This window comes from Cucurbita moschata, unplaced genomic scaffold (genome assembly GCF_002738365.1).
Source record: "Cucurbita moschata cultivar Rifu unplaced genomic scaffold, Cmos_1.0 Cmo_Scf00036, whole genome shotgun sequence".
Classification (NCBI taxonomy): Eukaryota; Viridiplantae; Streptophyta; class Magnoliopsida; order Cucurbitales; family Cucurbitaceae; genus Cucurbita; species Cucurbita moschata.
The window spans coordinates 947,266-970,382 of record NW_019268552.1 but is presented as its reverse complement, the minus strand read 5'-3'; the positions used below and the strand labels follow the sequence as shown (position 1 = coordinate 970,382).

General features: G+C 36.6%; 5 protein-coding genes across 7 annotated transcripts; 3 read left to right on the top strand and 2 right to left on the bottom strand.

Annotated features, from left to right (window-relative positions):
- Positions 1–354: 354 nt before the first annotated feature.
- On the bottom strand, positions 355–4,743 carry LOC111431528. Of its 3 annotated transcripts, none has more exons than XM_023068201.1 (7): positions 4,424–4,743; positions 4,037–4,271; positions 2,891–3,108; positions 1,673–1,913; positions 1,327–1,412; positions 1,138–1,229; positions 355–1,050 (listed from the first exon to the last, which is right to left on the bottom strand). In XM_023068201.1, the coding sequence occupies exons 2-7, from the start codon at positions 4,124–4,126 to the stop codon at positions 776–778; spliced, it is 1,002 nt and encodes a 333-aa protein (XP_022923969.1). In that variant the 5' UTR covers positions 4,127–4,271; positions 4,424–4,743; the 3' UTR covers positions 355–775. The 3 variants fall into 3 exon arrangements, with proteins under 3 accessions (XP_022923969.1, XP_022923970.1, XP_022923971.1); XM_023068202.1 differs by having other exon boundaries at positions 4,037–4,254; XM_023068203.1 differs by lacking the exons at positions 4,037–4,271; positions 4,424–4,743 and adding an exon at positions 3,204–3,254.
- A 3,129-nt stretch (positions 4,744–7,872) lies between these two features.
- LOC111431465 (ABC transporter G family member 11) lies at positions 7,873–11,194 on the top strand. The gene is made up of 10 exons (XM_023068110.1): positions 7,873–8,232; positions 8,619–8,908; positions 8,986–9,157; positions 9,254–9,376; positions 9,469–9,597; positions 9,679–9,873; positions 9,983–10,069; positions 10,142–10,414; positions 10,485–10,592; positions 10,673–11,194. The coding sequence occupies exons 1-10, from the start codon at positions 7,873–7,875 to the stop codon at positions 11,027–11,029; spliced, it is 2,094 nt and encodes a 697-aa protein (XP_022923878.1). The 3' UTR covers positions 11,030–11,194.
- Positions 11,195–11,646: 452 nt separating this feature from the next.
- LOC111431473 (probable 2-oxoglutarate-dependent dioxygenase AOP1) lies at positions 11,647–12,929 on the bottom strand. Its single transcript, XM_023068120.1, has 3 exons — positions 12,450–12,929; positions 12,041–12,377; positions 11,647–11,955 (listed from the first exon to the last, which is right to left on the bottom strand). The coding sequence occupies exons 1-3, from the start codon at positions 12,815–12,817 to the stop codon at positions 11,671–11,673; spliced, it is 990 nt and encodes a 329-aa protein (XP_022923888.1). The 5' UTR covers positions 12,818–12,929; the 3' UTR covers positions 11,647–11,670.
- Positions 12,930–15,307: 2,378 nt separating this feature from the next.
- LOC111431472 (probable 2-oxoglutarate-dependent dioxygenase AOP1) lies at positions 15,308–16,554 on the top strand. The gene is made up of 3 exons (XM_023068119.1): positions 15,308–15,751; positions 15,824–16,160; positions 16,246–16,554. The coding sequence occupies exons 1-3, from the start codon at positions 15,384–15,386 to the stop codon at positions 16,528–16,530; spliced, it is 990 nt and encodes a 329-aa protein (XP_022923887.1). The 5' UTR covers positions 15,308–15,383; the 3' UTR covers positions 16,531–16,554.
- Positions 16,555–18,974: 2,420 nt separating this feature from the next.
- LOC111431467 (putative UPF0481 protein At3g02645) lies at positions 18,975–21,358 on the top strand. The gene is made up of 2 exons (XM_023068114.1): positions 18,975–20,286; positions 20,771–21,358. The coding sequence occupies exons 1-2, from the start codon at positions 19,185–19,187 to the stop codon at positions 21,319–21,321; spliced, it is 1,653 nt and encodes a 550-aa protein (XP_022923882.1). The 5' UTR covers positions 18,975–19,184; the 3' UTR covers positions 21,322–21,358.
- The last annotated feature ends 1,759 nt before the right edge of the window (positions 21,359–23,117 follow it).

Sequence of the window (23,117 nt, the reverse complement as noted above, 5' to 3'; positions counted from 1 at the left end):
AATATGATTTTAATTATTTCAAAATAACGATCAAATCAATGACCTTCGTGATAACTTAAAACCGAACAATATTGCTATTTTTTTTTTTCTTATCTACCAAAATAACCCAAATTTGAATTAAAAAAAATAAATATTTTAGGAGAAAAAAAAAATTAAAACCAAGCCCAAAAATTATTTTCAAATTTTTCAAGAAAGGAAGAACCAAAATAAGAAAATCGGGGTAAAATAATGGTAAATTCAAAAATAGAAAACTAAAATGAAGTCATAATGAAACGAGATTCGAATCTCCCTCTGAACTTCGAACTATATATTTCCTACTCTAGCAACCATTGAAGAACGATTAAAGTAAAGACAGAGAGAAACAAGAACAAAAACTTACATTACAACTCCACCAGATAAACAAAATTGACACTCAATTACAAAACAACTCCCAATCAGGCATGTCTTAATAGCAACTTACATGTCTAGGGAAGTTCATACCATAAAAGGTTAAAAGCAGACTGGGGAGAAAAACTGAAGTCTGAATCCAGAAAAAAACCCCTCAGCCATGCCTCTGCTATTAAACCACAGCAATGTTCATCATTTTTCATGAGCAAAAAAGTACAGAAGCGTTGGTTCTGAATCAAAACTCCTGGTTTTCTAACTGTGAAATGAACTGCAGTGAGCAGAGGCAGAGGTAAGAGCTTCTCATGTTGGTTGCAAAAGCATGAACAGAAATATACAACCTGCATGAAGGAGAATCAGTAAGCCAGCCTACGAAATGGAAACTGATTATTTACATGCTCGAGTGCAGGGAAAAGAAGTTGAAGTCGTGATGCTGGACGCCGAGCTGCTTCAACCATGAATCAGCTGCATGATAGAGATCGACGATTCGGTCGTAGTCAGACGTGTCTGGCTTCAACCAGAGGTCTCCCTGCATTCTATAAGTGGCTAACCCAAATGGAGAAAGGCTAGTAGAAGTAGAAGTACTAGTTTTGCCATCGATTTGACCCCCGGTATCGGATTCGGAACAACTACATCCATCTTGCCCTTCATGATCCATAGAGCAATCTGCAGTCATCAAACATTTAACTTTGTAGTGTATAGACAGATATTGGTTCATAACATTTCTGAAAAGAAACATTGATAGTCCCACACCTTGAAAAGATGATGACAATGTATGATACGTTAGAAAGCACGTCGCGAAGTCTTTGTCGTTTTTCTGACTAGGGATATGATAAATAGGGTACCTGAATCAAGTTAAAAGCATTGAACAGAACCAATAAGCAAAAGGAAACGGCAAATAAGCTTTTGCGTGGATCGGTCAATAGGGAAGGCGAATTTTACCAGGAAACAGCCATCCAACTAGCTGGAGAAAGATCCACACTCCTAAGTGTAGTTAGTGCTGGATAGTTTTGAGTTAGTTCCCTTATCTGAAATGCAGATCGTCTAACATAAGCAAAGAAGAAGATGCTGATAATATCATTTTACACTTCTTCAATGCTTTATGTGTTCTTGCAGTACTCGACCATCTAAATTCCACCTATTTTCTTTTTTCATTTGAATATCAAAACTATCTTTTGATCTTCTATCGAAGGCTTATCGACAAATATAGAGCTGTTAAATTTGAAAACATCAGTTTCTATCCGTGAAGATAAATACCGTGATCAATTTAGAACAACGAAGGATCTACCTTGTCCATAAAAGGCACTCTCCAATAAGGAGAAGACATCTCCATATACTGTAAAGAGAGGTAGCCAAGTTTTTCCCTCAGCAGCCACGATCCCTCCTGGTCGAAGATCGAATCTTCAGAAACAGCATCCCATGTCCTGCTAGAGTTGTTGCTCAGGGATCTTGACAAGATATCACTCCAGCTATCGTCACTCCAAGAATCGCTTTCACATTCTGCCATGTCACTATCATATCTTCGGCTTCTACACACATAACTCGAACAAATATAGCTCATTTGCAACACAATGCACTAAAAACTAAATTGTATATCAAACATTTCCTTTAAAACTCACACTAATCTTCCCTCTTTCATAAATTCCAATAAACAACCATTTGTCTAAAAGAAACATATCAGTTTTTGTAACACCCCAAGCTCACCGCTAGTAGATATTATCCGCTTTGGCCCGTTATGCATCGCTGTCAGCCTCATGATTTTAAAACACATCTACTACGGAGAGGTTTCCACACCACTATAAGGAGTACTCCATTCCCCTCTTCAACCAACGTGGGATCTCACAATTCACCCCCCTTAGGGGCCAGTGTCCTTGTTGGCACACCGTCCAGTATCTAGTTCTGAGACCATTTGTAACAGCCCAAGCCCACCGCTAGCTAGCAGATATTGTCTTCTTTGGGCTTTCTTTTCTAGGTTTCCCCTCAAGGTTTTAAAACGCGTCTACTATGAAGAGAATCTAGCCCTACTCCGACCAGTGTCTCGCACCATCCGGTGCCTAGCTCTGAGACCATTTGTAATAGCCCAAGCCCACCGCTAGCAAATATTGATTGTTTTGACTCGTTACGTATCGCCATCAACCTCACGATTTCAAAACACGTCTGCTAGGAAGAGGTTTCCACACTCATATAAGGAGTGTTTTGTTCTCCTCTCCAAGCAATGTGGGATATCACAATCCACGCCCCTGAGGGCCCAGTGTCCTCACTGGCACACCACCCGAAGCCTGGCTCTGATACCATTTGTAACAGCTCAAGCCCACCACTAGCAGATATTGTCCGCTTTCACTCGTTACGTATTGTCGTTAGCCTCACGGTTTTAAAACACGTCTGCTAGAGAGAGGTTTCCATACCCTTACAAGGAGTGCTTCGTTCCCCTCTCCAACTAGCATGGGATCTCACAGTTTTCAAACTTCAAAGGCAGCAGAAGGAAATGAAAGTTGCTTCAGTATACCTGGAAGGCGGAACAGACTTGCTTGTGTAGATCTGAATTGCAGACAGATAAGGCACGTAGAATTGGGTAGCAGTTTCAAAAGCATTCAACTGTAATGGTATACCAGCACCATATGCACTCCATTCATCGTAGTAATCCCACAGCTCACCAAGCGTGAAGTACCGAATGGTATCTTTATCAGGTTGTTGCCACTGACTATTGAGATCATGAAGACAACTCTATAAGGAAAAGAAACATCGTAGGCTTAGAGGAAGCAATCAAAGGGATAACATGCAGCGATATCATCAATAAATGAGCAAAAAAGATCAAAAGCCATTAAATCTCATTTTGAAGACTTTAACGTTAAAGACATTCGACAATTTTTCTGATGACCCACATCAATGAAATTTAAATTATGAAAGTATTTATTCATGGCCGGAAAAAGAAAAAAAAAACTTCAAAATAATCAAAATGCCACGTGGCGCAGAGGAAAGACTTGTAATGACAAGACATTTGAAAACATGTCGTATGTCCTATCTATTTAATTTATTTTTCAAGCAAATGACAAAAATAAGAAATTCTGAAGATAAGGGTGGGGCCAACTTCGACGAAAATAATAAATTTGCTTATTTATCTAAATTAAATTGAGCTTCAAAAAATGACATTAAATCTTTAAATAAATAATAATTATGACTTACGTCGGCCCATTAAGGGCCCACTACATTAATTATTTGTTATGGAAAGAAATTTGCGTAAAATTAAGATATGGAAAGAAATTTGCGTAAAATTAAGATATGGAAAGAAATTTAAGAATGAACTTTTTGTTAATTCCTTTCCATGATTTACTTTTATTTTATTTAATAAATAAATAAATAAAGCTGACCATGGGGAAATGGAGAAAATTATATTGGTGGTGGAAAATGGGGGAATTTTCAATTTCCAAAATTAGGGTTGAGGTGGAAATTGAAATAATTATATAATAAAAATTATCCACATCGTGAGTCACATGGTTTTGCAGATACAAATTCAGAAATAAATAAATGAAAAATTATAACGGAGGGAAGGGTGGAAAATGTAGGATTTATAATGAAATAATAAATAATAATTAAATAATTAAATAATTAAAGAAAAAATGCTGAATATATATATAATATATTTTATTTTTACCCGAGGAAGAGTTCGCCAAGGAACGCAAGGAGTAACGCAGTGAAGAAACCGTTCCAAATTCGAGGAACTAAACGGCGCCGTTTGAGACATCGATTTTCTCGTTCTTTTCGCCTCCTCTGATCGAAATTCCGGCTAGGTCTTCGTTTCGTTCAGAGGAATGTGCGTTTCCGGTGGTGGATGATTGACGAATTGGTTGAATATAAAGAAGAATGAGGCACCTGATCGGAAAATCCGGCTGGTGAAAAAGGAAAGAACAGAAGGAATTGAAAATTGAGAGAAATAAAAAAGGAAAAGCAAATTCAGCGGCACAGTGGAAGAATCGATTACAGAGAACGAGCAATGAAGATAAAAGGAAAGGAAAAGAGAGAGAAGAAGATGAAAACATACTCTTAATTAGCAATCAAACCACCGGCGAATCTCTGGTTCAGTAGAGTCGTGGTTTTCCGAAATGGTGGAAGAAGAAGACGGAGGAAGAAAGCAAAAGGTCGAATCGAGAGATGAAGAAGACGAAGAGTTGAGGATAACGCTGAAATTCGAGCAGAGGTTTTGACTGAGAATTTGTTTCAGAGAGAAAAAGGTTTTAATGGGAACTGGAGAGAGAGAGAGAGAGAGAGAGAGAGAGAGATTCATTGCATTTTTTAAATCAGTTTTATTGGGAATTAATTGAAGTAATTGGGTGAAGGAAACCGATGGTTTGGAATTGGAAATGCCAATAAATAAATAAATAAATAAATAAAATGGTTAGAGATAAAGACGAGGGAATTTAATAAAATAAGGTTTTGGAGGAAATTATGTTATAATATTTAATAAACATGGAAGGGGGGAAGAAACCAGAAGGGCTAAAATTGCAAATTAGTGTTTCTTTGGGGGGTGTTTTGTAAATATCCTAAATTTAAGTTACAGACTTTTCCTTGTCGCCGCGTGTAGAGGGGACGCAGCGGCAAGGCAATGGCGGGCACTGCTGAGCGTGCTTACACTACCCTCACCCAACCAACACGTTTGCAACCAAACCGTTCTGTTCATACGCCCTTCGACACCTAACTATTTCATTTTAAAAACATTTAATACTCGAACAATATGAGTTTATAAGCAAAATATTATCTCTATTTTACCCGACATTTTTTTAATAAATTAAAAGTAAAATCACCAAAACTTATTCTTAAATTAGACAAACCATACCATTCTAAATATTCATGATTCCTACCATGATATTAAAGTGGGTGTATTTTGGAAGGCTCCAAAAATTTTTTTATATTTTTTTATTTATCATTATAAATACTTTTAATTAATGAAGTACCATCTCTAAGCTTTAAAATGATTTTATTTTTTCTAACAATGTTTTTAAATTTTAAATTTGGCTGAAGATGTAAAAATAATAATAAATGTGTTGATATTTATATTTAATGCACTCTATTTAATTCGAATAATAAAATCAATACTAAAACTGTATATTAAATAGATATAAATTAAAATAAATTAATTATGTTAACTTTTTACCATTAGAAACTCGCATGAATTTTTATGGGATTATTTCCAAATTACTAAATATGGATAGTTAGATAAATATTTTAATTTTTGAATTTATCAGCATATTAATATAATTACCGAAACAAAAATTAAAGTGATATATATATTTATTTTAATTTTTGAATTTTGGGAATTGGGAAAATAGAGAGAATTAGAGAATTAATTAGCTTTACTTGGCTAGGAATTTGGTAAAACGTATTGATTTTGTTAATATTATTTCCAGATAAAAATAAATAAATAAATAAATAAAAGGCAAGATATTTTAATTGGAATTTGCGTATAAAAGGAAATTAGGAGAGGATTAATATTTTGACTATTAAATAAAAATACAGATTTTGTTGGTGATTTGATGCCAAATATATAGTTTTCATTTTATTTAGGTTTGACCTAAATCTAGAAATATGACATTTTTACCCTTCTGCTTGTCTACTCTATCCACTATAGTCCAACATAGAATTTTTATTTTATGACCACAAAAGTCATTTCCAAGCTAAAAGTTGAAGTTGAATAATACTATAAAACTTTATTTTAGTATTAAAATTTAATTAATAATAAAGTTTTGAAGAAAGAAATAATATTTTGATAAAACTTAAATTAATTATAAATATTATAATTAACCCTAAATGTTTTATTTATTAATATTGAATTTTATAATTTGATAAAGTTTTTGGGCCCAATCCATTCGGGTGGGTCTTCCCTTCGGCCCATTTTGTTATTTATAAATTATATATATATAAAAAAAGAAAATTTAATGGTATGTCTATTTATTTACCCAACATCAAAAACCAAAATAATTTATCAGGTTTAAAGCTAAGCTATAGGTATTGAGGGGTAGTTTAGGCATTAATAATTTTAATTTTAGTTTTTTTTTATTGGATTTTAAATAATATCTTAGAGTTGGTTGAAATTTCATTTATTGTCATTTGAAGAATTCTGCCGAATTTTATTTTTCTAAAAAAAAAAAATTACAGACCCAATAATATTTATATGAAATTAAAAGTAGAAACTATAGTGATTATCAAAAATTAAAAATACCTAAAAATGAAACATTTATTGATATTGTTAAATTTCTTTTTTAAAAAAAAAATTAAGATAAATTGAATGTTTATAAATAAGAAATACATTTATATTAGTACGAGGTCTTTTGGGAAGACGAAAGCAAAGTCATGAGAGCTTATGCTCAAAGTGGACAATATTATGCTATTGTGGAGAGTCGTGATTCATACCATAGTATCATAGTCATACCCTTATCTTAGTTGTCATATCAATAAAATCTTCAAATGTCGAACAAAGAAGTTGTGAGCCTCGAAGGTGTAGTCATAAGTGACTGAAGTGTCGAATAAGTGGTGTATTTTGTTCGAGGGCTCCTAAGAAGAAATCGAGCTTTGATTAAGGAGAGACTGTTCGAGGGCTCTATAGGTCTCAAGGGAGTCTCTATGATGTAGTTTGTTCGAGGAGAGAATTGTTGAGGATTATTTAGAATAAGTTCCATATGGACTAATTAAGTGATGGTCATGAATTTATAAGTAAGAAGTACATATCATACGAGGCCTCTTGAAAAAGCTCAGAGTAAAGTCACGAGAGCGGATAATATGGTTGTACGTAGTTTATAAGGGGTAGTGTGTATGGGAGGGGCTAAGGGTTGAATTTGAATGCAGAGCGGCTAAGGTTTTTAAGAGGCGATGAATTAATAGTCGGTTGGGGTGTGCGTGGCGAGGCTGACAGACTGCGAGGCCCATCTCCTTCCTCTGCAACCAAACTAACTGCTATTAAATGGCGGTTGACTCTTTAAATATGCAAAAAAAAAATTGATTTAGATTTATTGGCATTAATTTTACAAAGAGAAATTTTGCATAAAAAGCGAGAAAGTTTGGTTTCTGTTCATATCGAAGCATGTGGATGAGTTAGAAAGAACAGAGGAGAACAATTTAAAGAGAAAGGTCACTATTCCGCCATGGAAGGTAGAGCAAGCTGTCGGCCTTAGCATTCAATACCCCTACCAACATCTACCAGTTCCCATTAATTACGGATTAGAAATATGGCTTCTCCTTCTTCCTTCCCTTTAATCTCTTCCAAAATTCTCATTCAACTGAACGCTTCATCGCTCATACGATTCGCAATCTTCTGTTCTTTCAGGCTCCTTTTGCATGGGCTTTCCCTTTTTTCTTCTCTGATTCTTCTCGGTCTTAGTCACACGATACCCATTTCACCAATTTCTTTCTTTCATATATTTATACACTTTTTTTGGGGAGGAAGCGGAGGAAAACAGAGGGGTGTTGGAGGAATTGGGAGTGGCGACGGCGGCGGAGATGGAGATTGAGGCGAGCAAATCGACGGGGAATGGGGCGGCGGGGATTGGGTTGAGCCCTTTGAGTGAGACGCTATGGCGAGAGAAGGCGAAAACGGAGATTGTTGGGGGGGTTTCTGCCAGATTGACATGGAAGGATCTGACGGTGATGGTGAGTTTAAGCAATGGAGAAGTTCAGAAAGTTTTGGAAGGATTGACTGGTTATGCAGAGCCTGGAACTTTCACTGCTTTAATGGGGCCTTCTGGTTCTGGAAAATCTACTCTTCTTGATGCTCTTTCGAGCCGTCTCGCTTCTAATGCCTTCCTCTCTGGTACCATTCTCCTCAATGGACGCAAAACTAAGCTCTCCTTCGGCGCTGCGGTCTGTTCTCCTCTGTTTTGCTCTGTTCTAATCTGTTTTACTCTGTTCTTCTATACTATTGGCTCTTTTGATAATCTCTGGGTTTTTTGGGTGATCATTTCCCATAAACATGATTAAAATTGAATTTTAGAAAAAGGGTTTTGAAGGGCGTGCAAGAATTCATTCATTTCGTGGTAGTTTGAGGTAATATATTGATTTTGATGCACTAAAATTGAGTTAGAATTACGTGGGGTTTCTTAAGTGGGTGGATGGGTTTATGAACATTGTTGCTTTCAGCTGAATAAAAGACGGCTGGGTATTGTTTTTCTTGTCTTTTTCCCATTTTTTCCGTCTTGGGAAACAAACACAAAAACTGAAAGAATTATTTGGTTTTTCTTGTCACTCAGGCTTACGTGACTCAAGATGATAACTTAATCGGCACACTGACGGTGAGGGAGACGATAGCTTATTCGGCTAGGCTTCGTCTCCCCGATAAAATGCCATGGGAGGAGAAACGAGCTCTGATAGAGAGCACTATTATCGAGATGGGTCTTCAAGATTGCGCCGACACGGTCATCGGGAACTGGCATTTGCGTGGAATCAGCGGCGGCGAGAAGCGGCGGGTTAGTATCGCCATGGAAATTCTCATGAGACCTCGATTGCTCTTCCTCGACGAACCCACCAGTGGATTAGACAGGTATGTGGAGAAACCCTAACGCTAGAAATCAAATTACCATTGATTTCTTAATTCAATTCATTCTGTGATTTCCGCAGTGCTTCTGCATTCTTTGTTACTCAAACGCTGAGAGCTTTATCGAGGGATGGAAGAACAGTGATCGCCTCAATTCATCAGCCAAGTAGTGAGGTTTTTGAGCTGTTTGATCAACTTTACTTGCTTTCTGGAGGCAAAACTGTGTATTTTGGTCAAGTTTCAGAGGCTTATGAGGTGAGAGTTCTTCCATTTTTGATCTAATGCGAGCTACAGAGCTAAGGTGTTCCGCCATTGTTGGAGGTTTTGATATTAAATTCTTGAACTGTGTAGTTTTTTGCTCAAGCTGGCTTTCCTTGCCCTGCTTTGAGGAACCCTTCTGACCATTTTCTTAGATGCATCAATTCAGACTTCGATAAAGTCAAGGCCACTCTCAAAGGTTCTATGAAATTAAGGGTATAACTTTTTAAGTTACTCTTACGTTTTGCAGTCCATTTCCCTTTTACTCAATGCTGATTCTTAATCCCTTTTCTATTTTCTCCATTCAGTTTGAATCTAGTGATGATCCATTGGAGCAAATCAGCACGGCCGAAGCGATTCGAACTCTTATCGACTTCTATCGTTCATCACAACAGTGTTATGCAGCGAAAGAAAAGGTCGAGGAGATGTCGAAATTTGTAAGTCTTCTACTAGCTACTGTAATCCACTGCCGAATGATTGTTCAGTTCGAATGTTCCTGAAAGTTCTTTGTGTTGCAGAAAGGAACCGTGCTAGATTTGGGAGGCAGTCAGGCTAGTTTCTTTATGCAGGCGTTTATGTTGACGAAGCGTTCGTTCGTCAACATGTCGAGGGACTTCGGATATTATTGGCTCAGGCTTGTGATTTATGTTGTTGTAACCATCTGCATTGGAACCATCTACCTCAACGTTGGAACTGGCTACAATTCCATTCTGGTATTTGATTTTGTTTACTCTGTGGTGCACTTTATAAGACCATCCAAACGCCTGAGTTCATTGTTTAATACTCACAAGTTTATGTGTCTTGATCTGATATATGGTTTAGGCAAGAGGATCTTGTGCGTCGTTCGTGTTTGGCTTCGTTACGTTCATGTCAATCGGAGGGTTCCCGTCGTTTGCAGAGGATATGAAGGTAAAATTCGATTGTTAAACACACTGAAAATGAGAATGATTCCAAGTTTTGAGCATGATTTGTTTCCCCCAGGTGTTCCATAGGGAGAGATTGAATGGTCATTATGGCGTTGGTTCATTTGTGATTAGTAATACAATCTCAGCCATGCCATTCCTGATACTAATCACCTTCCTTTCTGGAACTATTTGTTACTTCATGGTTCGTCTTCATCCCGGTTTCGAGCATTACTTGTTCTTCGTGCTGTGTCTTTACGCTAGTGTCACTGTAGTCGAAAGCTTGATGATGGCAATTGCTAGTGTTGTCCCTAACTTCCTGATGGGCATTATCATTGGTGCTGGAATTCAGGTATGTTCATGTCGTGTCGTGTAATCGTTTCGATTTCTTCTTCTTATGTTTGCTATATGATCAATGGCAGGGTATTTTCATGCTGGTTTCTGGTTACTTTAGGCTACCGAACGACATCCCGAAGCCTTTTTGGCGCTATCCAATGTCGTATATCAGCTTCCATTTCTGGGCTTTGCAGGTAAAACAATAAACAAACAAACACTGTTCTTAAGACAAGTCTTCATGATTGATTAATATATAAACACAATGCATATTCAGGGTCAGTACCAGAATGATCTACTAGGCTTGACATTCGATAACCAGTCGCCAATGCTTCCGAAGCTACCAGGCGAGTACATCCTACGAGTCGTGTTTCAAATCGACTTGAACCGATCGAAATGGGTGAACCTCAGCGTCCTTTTTAGCATGATAGTGATCTACCGTCTCATCTTCGTCGTAATGATCAAGATTAATGAAGATGTGACTCCCTGGATCAGAGGATACATAGCAAGGAGAAGAATGCAGCAGAAAAATGGTATTGTGAACACAACAGTTGCCCCAGATGGCCTCACTCAGTCCCCTTCTTTAAGAAGTTACGTCGCTAACCGTACTACAACGAGGATGAGTAGAAGGTAAAGGCGTGGTTCGTAACGGTATATCGAGTTCATTCCATGTTAATATGACAAAGAGTTCGTCTGTTTTGGTGCAGTTTCATGCTCCATATAAAAGAAGTTTTATGTTAGAATTTCAAGTCATAGTAAGACTATTGGTTTTTATATGAAAGTGTTTTACTTGAAGACACCAATTTTTCTTGAACGGTGAGATCTCATATTGGTTAGAGGGGAACGAAACATTCTTTATACGGGTGTGGAAACCTCTTCAAAGAGAATAATATCTACTGGCGGTAGGCTTGAGCTGTTCATAAACACTATAAGAACATAAATTTTTTCTGATGCTAAAAAGTGTCTAAACGTAAGAACATTGTAATCCAAGTCTCTCCTGATGAAAAAAGTTGTTGGGGGAGGTTTGTCGGGGTGATTCGTCAAGAAACCCTTTGTCGACGCTCAAGCACACAACGTCCCAATCTCACTCATATACTCGAAACAATCTCTCTTGGCTCACATTTACGTTGCTTACGCTCAAAACAATCAAAACTACACGTCAAGGAGAAGATCTGCTACACAATTTGATCTTGTCAAACATATACTAATTTGAGATTCATTACATAACTTTATACACAGAGAGCATCTGAAAATGGGAATTTGATGGGTTAATAGTTAATGCATGGGAATGCAAGTTCGTGAATCAAGGAGGCCATTTGCAACGCCGCAATAGGCTTTAATAGCAGAAGGGGAGCTTTGGCCTTTCTCAGTGCTGTAGAAACGAAGGTAATCTTGATGATCAAACGCCTTAAACTGCTGTGGATGTTTGTCGTCCACCAATTCTTTTGGAATCTGAACAATCCCATCGTTGAACGAAAACAGCCCCACTGAGTATCTCTCTCTGTTTCCACTCATCGTCACTCTGTGCGGCGCCGAGTATATCCTCCCATTGCTCCACGCCTGTCCCAACAACCCCACAATTGTTTGTAAGTTTTTGATGGGTTATTGCTAATTGTAATGGAATTTGAAGTTATTGGGAACTTACAAAGAAGGCATCTCCAGCCATGACGATGAATGATTTGGCAGAAGATTCAGCAGAAGGAGGCTGATATTCAACCCATCTGTTGTCTCTGGTCTTAATGTGTAACCCATTTACTGAATTCTGATGAAGAATGGTGAGGAAGCTCTTGTCGGTGTGAGGGAAAGCTCCCAAATTCATCTCGTTCCGATGTGGGACTCTGTATTTGATCATCCGGAGAAGATATTTGGTGGATTGGGTGTGAGAAAGGAAGAGGCTTTTGAGGCCGTAGCTCTCGAACACCATCTTCTTCACCGTCTGCTCCAATTGGGACACCAATTCTGCGTAGGATTTGAGGTTTTCACTGCAAAATAGCATGAGGGTTAGCTCTGAAAGTGAGAAATAAAGGCAGAATGAATGAAGGGAAGAAATTTACCAGAAGAGAGGGTTTGGGCGAGAGGGCCACATGAGGTTGGAGAATGATTGGATGTTGGAGGGAAGAAGAGGGTCTTCAATGCCCATGCTTTCATGGATAGGCATCAATGGGTTCTGCCCAAAGTAGCCATGGAAAGGCTTCTCAGACACATTCTGAACCTTCCTCTCCAATGGAACTTCGAACACCTCCTTCATGGCTTCCATCATCTTCAAAGAACTCGCCTCCATTGAAACGCTGTCGTACAACGCTACAAAGCACCCATATTCTTCAAGTGCTTCCCGTACCTTCTCCCTCGTCGAACCCCACTTCCTCCCTCCGCTCTGCAAATTGTGCGAACTAAATCTCACAACTGGAATCTCACCCGCCATTGATGAACACTAAAACTCAGCTCTGTTAAGTGTTTATTATCTCTGTCTTTGGTTTGGAAAATATGGCACTAAAACACCCTTTTTATACCCAAATTTTGAAAATGGCATCTGTTTTTGTTATTCTTAATGTAACGCTGGGCGGGATTAGTGATTTGACTTAGAAGAAGAGAATTATAATTAATCAATTACCGACCATGCATTTTTCAAACATTTTTCTAATCAAAATCCATGTCAAACTATTAAACAACATGTTTCAGAATTCTGGTTTACTTCTTGGCACACCGTTTTTCAGCCGTCTTCTTTAATTTTTAATTAGTCTTTAATTAAACTCAAATTCTGAATTAACCCAATTTTTCATTCGACTCTCTTGTTCATAACAATCCAATAAGGAATTTAGGAAATGGGTATTGGACTATTCAACACTTTTCTCATTTTCTCTTCATCTAGAAAAAAGACATTAAAAACACAAACAAATTTCTCATTTCTCCGGCACCGGAATGAATTATATGATGATCGGACCAAGGATTAGGGTGATGAATTCTGCGATGGTCAAAGTCGAGCCGGCCGCCGCCTCCCTCCCGGCCGGCTGAATTTATAATTATCATATAAATTTAATAAAGATAAAAAAGACTATATTCTAATATGAATTTGGGTAACGAATTAACGTTCATGAATCCATGGAACCATATCTAATGAACACAATTTTTATGTCACCGACGGCAAGATTTTGTGGAAAAGTGGCTTTCAAGATAAGCTGTTGGCAATGAATCGTGTTGGGTTTTGGAGCCGTTTCAAAATGTCAATTTCCCTTTTTTTTTTAATAAATAAATATTATTATTGACTTTAGAGAAAAATGATTTTTATATTAATAAATATTATATTCTCTTTTATCTTAAAATTTCACCCATATATTCAATATAATTCAACCAAACGAAGAGAAAACAAATATAGGTAAAATCATGACAGGTATGAACGGTGTGACATCAGATTTTCAATAGAACATATTTAAAAGAAATTTTAATAAAAATAAGGTATGACTATCACGTGTCAGTTAGTAATTAATAGAATATTGATGGCATGGTGCATTATATTACCTAAAATGTTGAGTTCACTTAATACGTCTAATTTTATATTAGAATTGATTTAATTTTGAAAAAATTATCATAAAATATAATATAATAAACTAATAATGGGGTGGTCAAATATTATTACATTTACATATTAGAGGGTTGCATTAAATAGTTTATATTATTTTATAAATGAAGAATGACATTATTTTAAAAAAATAATATATAGTTGAAATTTTGGATGTAGACTTTATGAAAAGGACATTATACCACACAAATACCTAAAAGTGCTCCTCATTTTTGAGTCACAAACCAAAGTGTATATGTATATATATATTTAATGCTGACTATATTATAAAGTTTTTGTATATTATGATTATCAAAATAAGAGTGTGTTTGACTTAATTTATTAACTAACTAAAAATGCTCTTCATTACCTAATAAAAAATTATTTTGAATCAAATAGAGAAATAAAATAAATAAGTAAATAAGAGAAAAAAAATATATTCAAAGTGGCTCGTTTTTCAAATAAATGCCCATTTGTCTTAATGAAGGGTTATATATACACATATAATTTGTTTTAAATGAAAGGGTTTTTTTTTTTAAATAATAATATTGATAAAAAATATATAAACCAATATGAACATAGTTCAATTGACATTAAAAAAAAATGAATACAATCCTTATTAAACTATATATTAAAATGAAAAATGCAATCCTTATTGACTTTTAAGCTTATATTAGCTATGCATCAAATGCCACGTATCGCAAATAAAATAATATCACAAATGTAATGCAAAGGTGGTTTGTATTATTTATATTAAATACAATAATGTTTGTTTAAATTATTTTTAGAAATTCAACACATTTATGATTACATAGGGTTCCATATGCCCATTAAATGTTCCATTAAAGCATTTAAAATAGATAAGAATGTGACCGTTTTCTGGTGAAATTTTTGTGTTAGTTAATATGACGCATGGAAATTATAACTGAATTATATTTGTGTTAGTTAATATTCCAACTTATTCTATATATTTATATATATTATAATAATAAAAAAAATAAGATTATGTTAATAAAGTTTGTGTTTTTATTCTAATCCAATCCAACATCCATCACCTAAATTCCTTCTTAGATTATCTTAAACTAGAAAGTCAAACACGGGGATTAAGATGTAAGCAAAAGAATTATGGGTTAATTACAGAATTTTAGTTTAATTAAAGACTAATTAAAAATTAAATAAGACGGCTGAAAAACGGTGTGCCAAGAAGTAAACCAGAATTCTAAAAACATGTTGTTTAATAGTTTGACAAAGATTATGATTACAAAAATGTTTGAAAAATGCGTGGTCGGTAATTGATTAATTATAATTCTCTTCTTCTAAGTCAAATCCATTTTCGAAATTTGGGTATAAAAAGGGTGTTTTAGTGCCATATGTTCCAAACCAAAAACAGAGACAATAAACACTTAACAGAGGTGAGTTTTAGTGTTCATCAATGGCGGGTGAGCTTCCTGTTGTGAGATTTAGTTCACACAATTTGCAGAGCGGAGGGAGGAAGTGGGGTTCGACGAGGGAGAAGGTCCGGGAAGCACTTGAAGAATATGGGTGCTTTGTAGCGTTGTGCGACAGCGTTTCAATGGAGGCGAGTTCTTTGAAGATGATGGAAGCCATGGAGGAGGTGTTCGAAGTTCCATTGGAGAGGAAGGTTCAGAATGTGTCTGAGAAGCCTTTCCATGGCTACTTTGGGCAGAACCCATTGATGCCTATCCATGAAAGCATGGGCATTGAAGACCCTCTTCTTCCCTCCAACATCCAATCTTTCTCCAACCTCATGTGGCCCTCTCGCCCAAACCCTCTGTTCTGGTAAATTTCTTCCCTTCCTTCATTCTGCCTTTATTTCTCACTTTCAGAGCTAACCCACATACTATTTTGCAGTGAAAACCTCAAATCCTACGCAGAATTGGTTTCCCAATTGGAGCAGACGGTGAAGAAGATGGTGTTCGAGAGCTACGGCCTCAAAAGCCTCTTCCTTTCTCACACCCAATCCACCAAATATCTTCTCCGGATGATCAAATACAGAGTCCCACATCGGAACGAGATGAATTTGGGGGCTTTCCCTCACACCGACAAGAGCTTCCTCACCATTCTTCATCAGAATTCAGTAAATGGGTTACACATCAAGACCAGAGACAACAGATGGGTTGAATATCAGCCTCCTTCTGCTGAATCTTCTGCCAAATCATTCATCATCATGGCTGGAGATGCCTTCTTTGTAAGTTTCCATTAACTTCAAATTCCATTACAACTAGCAATAACCCATCAAAAACTTACAAACAATTGTGGGGTTGTTGGGACAGGCGTGGAGCAATGGGAGGATATACTCGGCGCCGCACAGAGTGACGATGAGTGGAAACAGAGAGAGATACTCAGTGGGGCTGTTTTCGTTCAACGATGGGATTGTTCAGATTCCAAAAGAATTGGTGGACGACAAACATCCACAGCAGTTTAAGGCGTTTGATCATCAAGATTACCTTCGTTTCTACAGCACTGAGAAAGGCCAAAGCTCCCCTTCTGCTATTAAAGCCTATTGCGGCGTTGCAAATGGCCTCCTTGATTCACGAACTTGCATTCCCATGCATTAACTATTAACCCATCAAATTCCCATTTTCAGATGCTCTCTGTGTATAAAGTTATGTAATGAATCTCAAATTAGTATATGTTTGATAAGATCAAATTGTGTAGCTTGATCTTCCCTTAGAAGATACAAATTTGATCTCTTTAATATGGATGAATATAACAATCTAACTGTCCACATTCTCTTCCTTAGTCTTTCCGGCTTCCACTCAAGATTTTTAAAACGCGACTACTAGGGAGAGATTCTTATACCATACCCATCGTTCCCCTCTCCCACCAACGTGGGAATTCACAGTTCAACAATCTACTTTCTTTTAAGGTCAGTATTCTTGCTGACACTCGTTCTTCTCTAGAATCAATACGTATGTCATTTAGATTAAGATTTTAAATTCGAATTTGACATTTAATGATTTCAATATTTTCTAAAAATTCATGAATTAAATAAACCAACGTGAAAGTTAAGCTACTAAACTTATAATTTAATGAACATTTTTAAGGTATGAAGTCGTTCTCATATAAAGTCAATTATCATCTCTTTATTTCTAATAAATTAAAAAATAATATGTATTTGGGATTCATTTTCTTTCCATTTTATTTCCAAATTGCACGTTTAAAAATAGTTTTTAAGCTGAAAAATAAAACAGAAAAAATTATTTAAAAAAAAGTCAAATTAGTGACGTCATTCATAAATTGAAAGTCGTTCCCAAAATTTAGTTGCTTTGGAATTTTATTTATTTATTAAATTTAATAATTTTTGTAAATGATATACACAAAATTTGTTAATTTAATAATTAATATTATTGAGCATGTCTTTAGTGTCTCTGAATATTCAAGTTGACAAACTTGACCATTTAAAAAAAAAAAGTAAAAATTTTGTTAATTAATAGTAATAACGGCCGGAAACGGCTGACCAACGGCGGCCGGCGACTGACAAAACCACCACCAACTAGGTCAAACAAAAGTCGTCATAACGTTTGGGGTTTAATTTGTTGAGTCGTGAACGCAAGTTAATTTGGCTTCTTTATTACTTAATATTAATAAATAAATAAAATGATATAAACACATTTTTAATGAATTAATTTATTCACAAGTAAATGTCTACGTAGACAAATAATTTTTTAATTTACATTTTATAAAATTATAGTGGAAAAATGGTTACTCTTAATTATAAAATAATAATACATTGCTAAAAGACCAGACAACAAATTTACATTTATAAATAATTAAAATAACAATATTTTCTTGTTCATGTTATTTCCCTCTTGGAAAATAATAAATAATAAGGAAAGTGGAAATATTGGATCCAAGAAAATGGCAATAATAAAATTGTCTCTGTCACGTATCATAGAAATTTCCACGAAATTATTTTTAACGATTAAGGAAAATGACAATGTGGATAAGATTAATTTTGAAGCTAATATTCTATGTTTTTTTTAGAGTATCTAGTTGCATCAGATTATAATATTTATTAGACTCGATCCAATTATTACAAAGGTGTGGAGTCATCCTTAACACCATGAAACCGAAGACTATATGCAACAGGTCAAAATAGACCATATCTATTAACAGTAAGTTTGACCTATTACAAATGGTATTAGAGTCTAGTTGTGTGCCAATGAGTATGTTGACCGTTAAGGGAGTGGATTGTGAGATTCCACGTCGGTAGTGGTGTGCCAACGAAGACGCTAGCCCCTAAGTGGTGGATTGTGAGATCTAACATCAGTTAGAGAAGGGAACGAATGAACCCTCGAGGGAGTGGATTATGAGATCTCGAACATTATTTACAAGGGTGTGGAAATTGTATTAAAAACTATGAGGTTGACGACTATAGAGTTGGATTTGTTGGATGATGGAAGTCCCACATCGGCTAATTTAGAGAATGATCATGGATTTATAAGTGAGGAATACTAACTCCATTGGTTTGAGGCATTTTGGGAAGCACAGGGCAAAGCCCATGAGAGCTTATACTCAAAGTAGACAATATCATACCATTGTGGAGAGTCGTGTTCGTCTAACATGTTATCAGAGCCATGCCTTAAACTTAGTCGTGTCAATAATCCTCAAATATTGAACAAAGAACTCCAAAAGAAAAGGACTTTGATGGCAGTAAAAAATGACTAAGAATCCAAAGGAGTCGAGCCTCGATTAAGGGGAGGCGCACTTTGTTCGAGGGGAGGTGTTGGATGATGGAAATCCCAACATTTGTTCGAGGGGAGGTGTTGGATGATGGAAGTCCCACATCGACTAATTTAGGGAATGATCATGAGTTTATAAGTGAGGAATACTAAGTTCGGTTTGAGGCCTTTTAGGGATACCATTGTGAAAAGTCGTGTTCGTATAACAGGATTGAGTTGAGTTAGCTCTTTTTTTTTTTTAACCGGCCTTAGATTTTGATTGGTCGAAAGAGGAATAAAGAAAGTCAAGTGGGCTGGTGGTCGTTGTTTGATCGTACATTCAATGTGTTTTCTAAACTAAGAACATAAACATGGTGTTCTTCAAGAAAAGAAAAGAAAAAAAAAACGTGGATATCTACTAAATAAAATAATGTCAACATTCAATCTTAATCCAAACAAAAACCTAAGAATCACTCCAATGATTATGTCAATTGATGTAAGTTCTTCAAAAAGCATATAAACCGGTGGGGGTTCATCCGCAGTCTTTCATGTTCCATTATCCACACATGAACAACGCAATGAAATCATTGGATGAAGGCAACCCCTGTTCTTCCTCACCTTCAATTCTCCGATCAAAATCCGGCGAAAGAAGATGGGTCGTTTACATCAACGACATCATCCATAAACACCTTAAAAACCCCAAATCCGACATCTCTTCCTCGATCTTCATCGTCCCAAAATTCCTCAGCGCCGCAAAGCCACAACATTATACCCCGCAATTCTTGGCTTTAGGTCCTTACCACCATTTCTCTCAAGAACTTTATGATAATATGGAGCGTTATAAACTTATGATTGCCAATCAAATTAGACACCAAATTGAATTTCAATCCTTTGTGTGTCGGCTGTCCCAGCTTGACCTTCATATTCGTGGCTCATACCACCGCCGCTTGGATCTTGATGCTGATACTCTGGCTCTCATTATGGCCATCGATGCTCTGTTCTTGCTCGAGCTTCTTTATTCACAAGTTCAAAACCATGATCTTCTCCGTCCTCTTAACAAATTCATTACTGTTTCGAGGTGCAAGAGATTGAGTAATGATGCTGTTGTACGGGACATTGTAAAGCTCGAGAATCAGATTCCGTTGTTCGTTTTGAGAGAGATTTTCGCGGCGGCGATTCAATGCGAGGCGACTGAATCCGATGATTTGCTTGCCTCTGTTTTGGTGGGTTTTTGCGTTGAAATTTCCCCTTTGAATCTGACGGTGGGTCGTCGTGGTGTTATCGAATGTGCGCATGTTTTGGATGTTTTGTACCGCTTGATTTTGCCGGAGAATTTGGAATGCTCCGGCGAAGACGACGGCCCAAAGGAGCAGCCTGGGAATATCCAACAGTCGAGATCTTTGAAGGGTAATTATCTGTGGTCGTATCCTTGGAATTGGATGTTGGATTGCTTCAAAATATTGAGGGGTTCTAAGAAAGTTTTTGAATTTATTGGACGTTTGTTGGACCTGCTGCCGATTGTCGGCGGCTTGGTTTCATCCATGGAAGAAAATCCCGACAGAAACAGAGTCGAAATCTTGATAGAAGACAAGACGCCATTAATGGAAGCCGGCATCAAGATTCCGACAGCCTCCCAACTTTTGGACACCGGTAAGTCGTGGATTGTTAGGAGAAAATTTCACGTTAGCTAATTTAGGGAAGGATCAAAATAACAAAAGCAAAATCACTAGAGGTAAATGAACTATATCATATCACCCAGAGTTGTGATTCCTAACAAGGCATTAGAGCCAAAATATCGAATAAAGAAGCTGGGACCCTTGAAAGTGTAGTCAAAAGTGACTCAATTATCAAATAAAGGGTGTACTTTGTTCGATGGTCAATTAAGGTGAGGCTGTTCGAGATCTCACTCAAGTATCAAATAAAGGGTGTACTTTGTTCGAGGGTCAATTAAGGTGAGGTTGTTCGAGGGCTTCATAGGCCTCAAAAGAGGCTCTATGGTGTCCTTTGTTCGAGAGTAGGATTGTTGGGGAATCCAGGAATACATTTCCATTAGACAATATCATACTATCGTGGAGATTCGTGATTACTAATCGAAAATTTATATTTCTGACTTGGGTGTTGATGAATTTTACAGGGGTCAGCTTCAAACAAAGCGCAAGCATTAAAACAATAAAATTCGAGGCAGAAAGCGTGACGTTGTTCCTCCCAGTGATCAAACTGGGAGCAAATTCAGAAGTAATCCTACGAAATTTGGTTGCATACGAAGCCATGGCGATGCCAGATTTCTTGGCATTCAGTCGCTACTTACATCTAATGAACAGCTTGATCGACACCGCCGAGGATGTCAAGATACTCAAAGACGCAGAGATCGTGGTGATGAATGGGATGAAGAAAGATGAGGAGGTTGCAGTCCTTTTCAATGGGATAATGACGAGCAGTTCCATGGGATTGAGCGCCGCAAAAGAGCTGGACGAGGCCATCAATGGCGTGAACAAGTACTATAAAGGGAGGCCGAAGGTGAAGGCGAGTAGGGTGATTAAGAAATATGTTTACAGTTCGTGGAGGATTCTGGCGTTGATGGCTACGCTCATGGTTTTGGGCCTGTTGGTTCTGCAATCCTTTTGCTCTGTTTATAATTGCCCTCGTTTGTTTGGTACTCTGGATATTGGGGGAGATGATTCTTGAATGCCTTTGGGATGTAAATAAAAATTTAATTTGATTCTTTTTATGTAAAAAGGCCTAATATTGCCAAAATGTTAAGATAACTATTGGAGAGAGAAACGAGTGTCGCTAGTCTCAAAAGTTGGATTCTGAGATCCCACATTGATTAGGGAGGGGAAAAACCTCTCCTCTATAAACGCATTTTATGGAAAAACTCTAAACAAAAAAGTCAAGGAGGACAATATTAAAACATTGAGGGGAAGTTCGACAAGGAATGCGCAATAAGAACCATATCTACTAGTCATGGCTTGAGTTGTTACAAATGGAATCATGGGTTATGGGCCCACCACCTTTCGCTGTGCCACTGGTTACTTTGTAAAATTAGACACTAGGCAGTATGACACCAGAAAGGATATATATATATATATATATTTTAAATGAAGCTAATCTAAAGGAGTGGTGCATAGGTGGTCGACCTTATCAAATATGGATGCAAAACCCATTGAAAATGACAAGCATGTGACACAACCAAAACACAAAAAAAACAAAACAATATGACGTAATAAAACACAATAATGACGTACCGATATAAAATAATAAAAGATAAATCTTCATATCTCCCCACCCGAAGTGATTTTGTGCTGCTGCTGCTGGCGGCCACTCGCAGCTACTCGCAGCTTCCATGGGCCTTGCAGAAGAAGAAGAGAACCCAAGGTAGCCAAGGACGACTTGCCGCCGCGCCCCACATTGACGGCGGCGGCGAGTTGAACCGCCGGCAAGTCATCCTTGGCTGCATTCAACTCCCTACTCCTTTTGGAAGGCAGTGGAAGCAAGCCAAAACAACACCATAAACAAGTGGTTGGGGCTGGGTTTGGGGTTGGGGTGTGGGTTTAGGGTGGAGGGTGGGGTTATATAGACGCCAATTTGGGTGACTCAACTTCATGGCTCATCAAAGTTCATTGTATGCAAATTTTTAGGTTCTTTTTAACCTAACAAAACCCATCTAAATCTTCCACCTAAAAATATTATTTATTTATTTATTTATTTCCCGTCTGAAAACTTCAAAACCCTTTTTTTTTTTAATTATTTAATCGAATTTTCATAAATTAAAATTTTTTATTTGATATAATCTTAAAAGTTTTGTTTTTATATATATACATATATTTATTTAGTTTTTGACAGCCAATGGACAGACTGAAAAAGCCACCGCCCAACACACATAATAATAAATCCCTATCTTGTTTCCATCCTTTCCCCCAAAAAGAGAATTTCATGCCTATGTTTATAAATTAAAAAAAATATTTTTTTTTACTATAAAAAATACAATTAATATGGCTGTGTTTTCTTTTCACCCCCACTCCATTTTGATGTGACATGACTACTACTCTTTTTTTTTTTTCTTTTGAAATAACTCTTTTGAGTTAAATGGTTACAAATTTTGTATCATATAAAAGAAAATTATTCGTGGATTAGGCTATTAAAGAATTTAGTACAATTTAATATATGGTTCGGGACTTGCTGCATGCAACTGTGTTTTAAGTCATGGAAGTGACGACCTAATTAAATTTGATAAACTCGATATATTATTTTTTAATAGTAAATATCATAGGATGAGTTTAGAACCTGCTATAGTAAGTAATTTTTCCTTTAATGGGTTGAATGTGGTCCTTTTTTTTTTGTTAATAAATGAATGTAAGGGTATTTTTGTTTTTTCTTTTAAAATTTATAAATTTTCATTATTAAAAATAAATAAATACCCTATAGGTTCCCAGAGGGAAAGGGTTTGGTGGCAATTCAAGATAGGACTAGAAGATGCAACT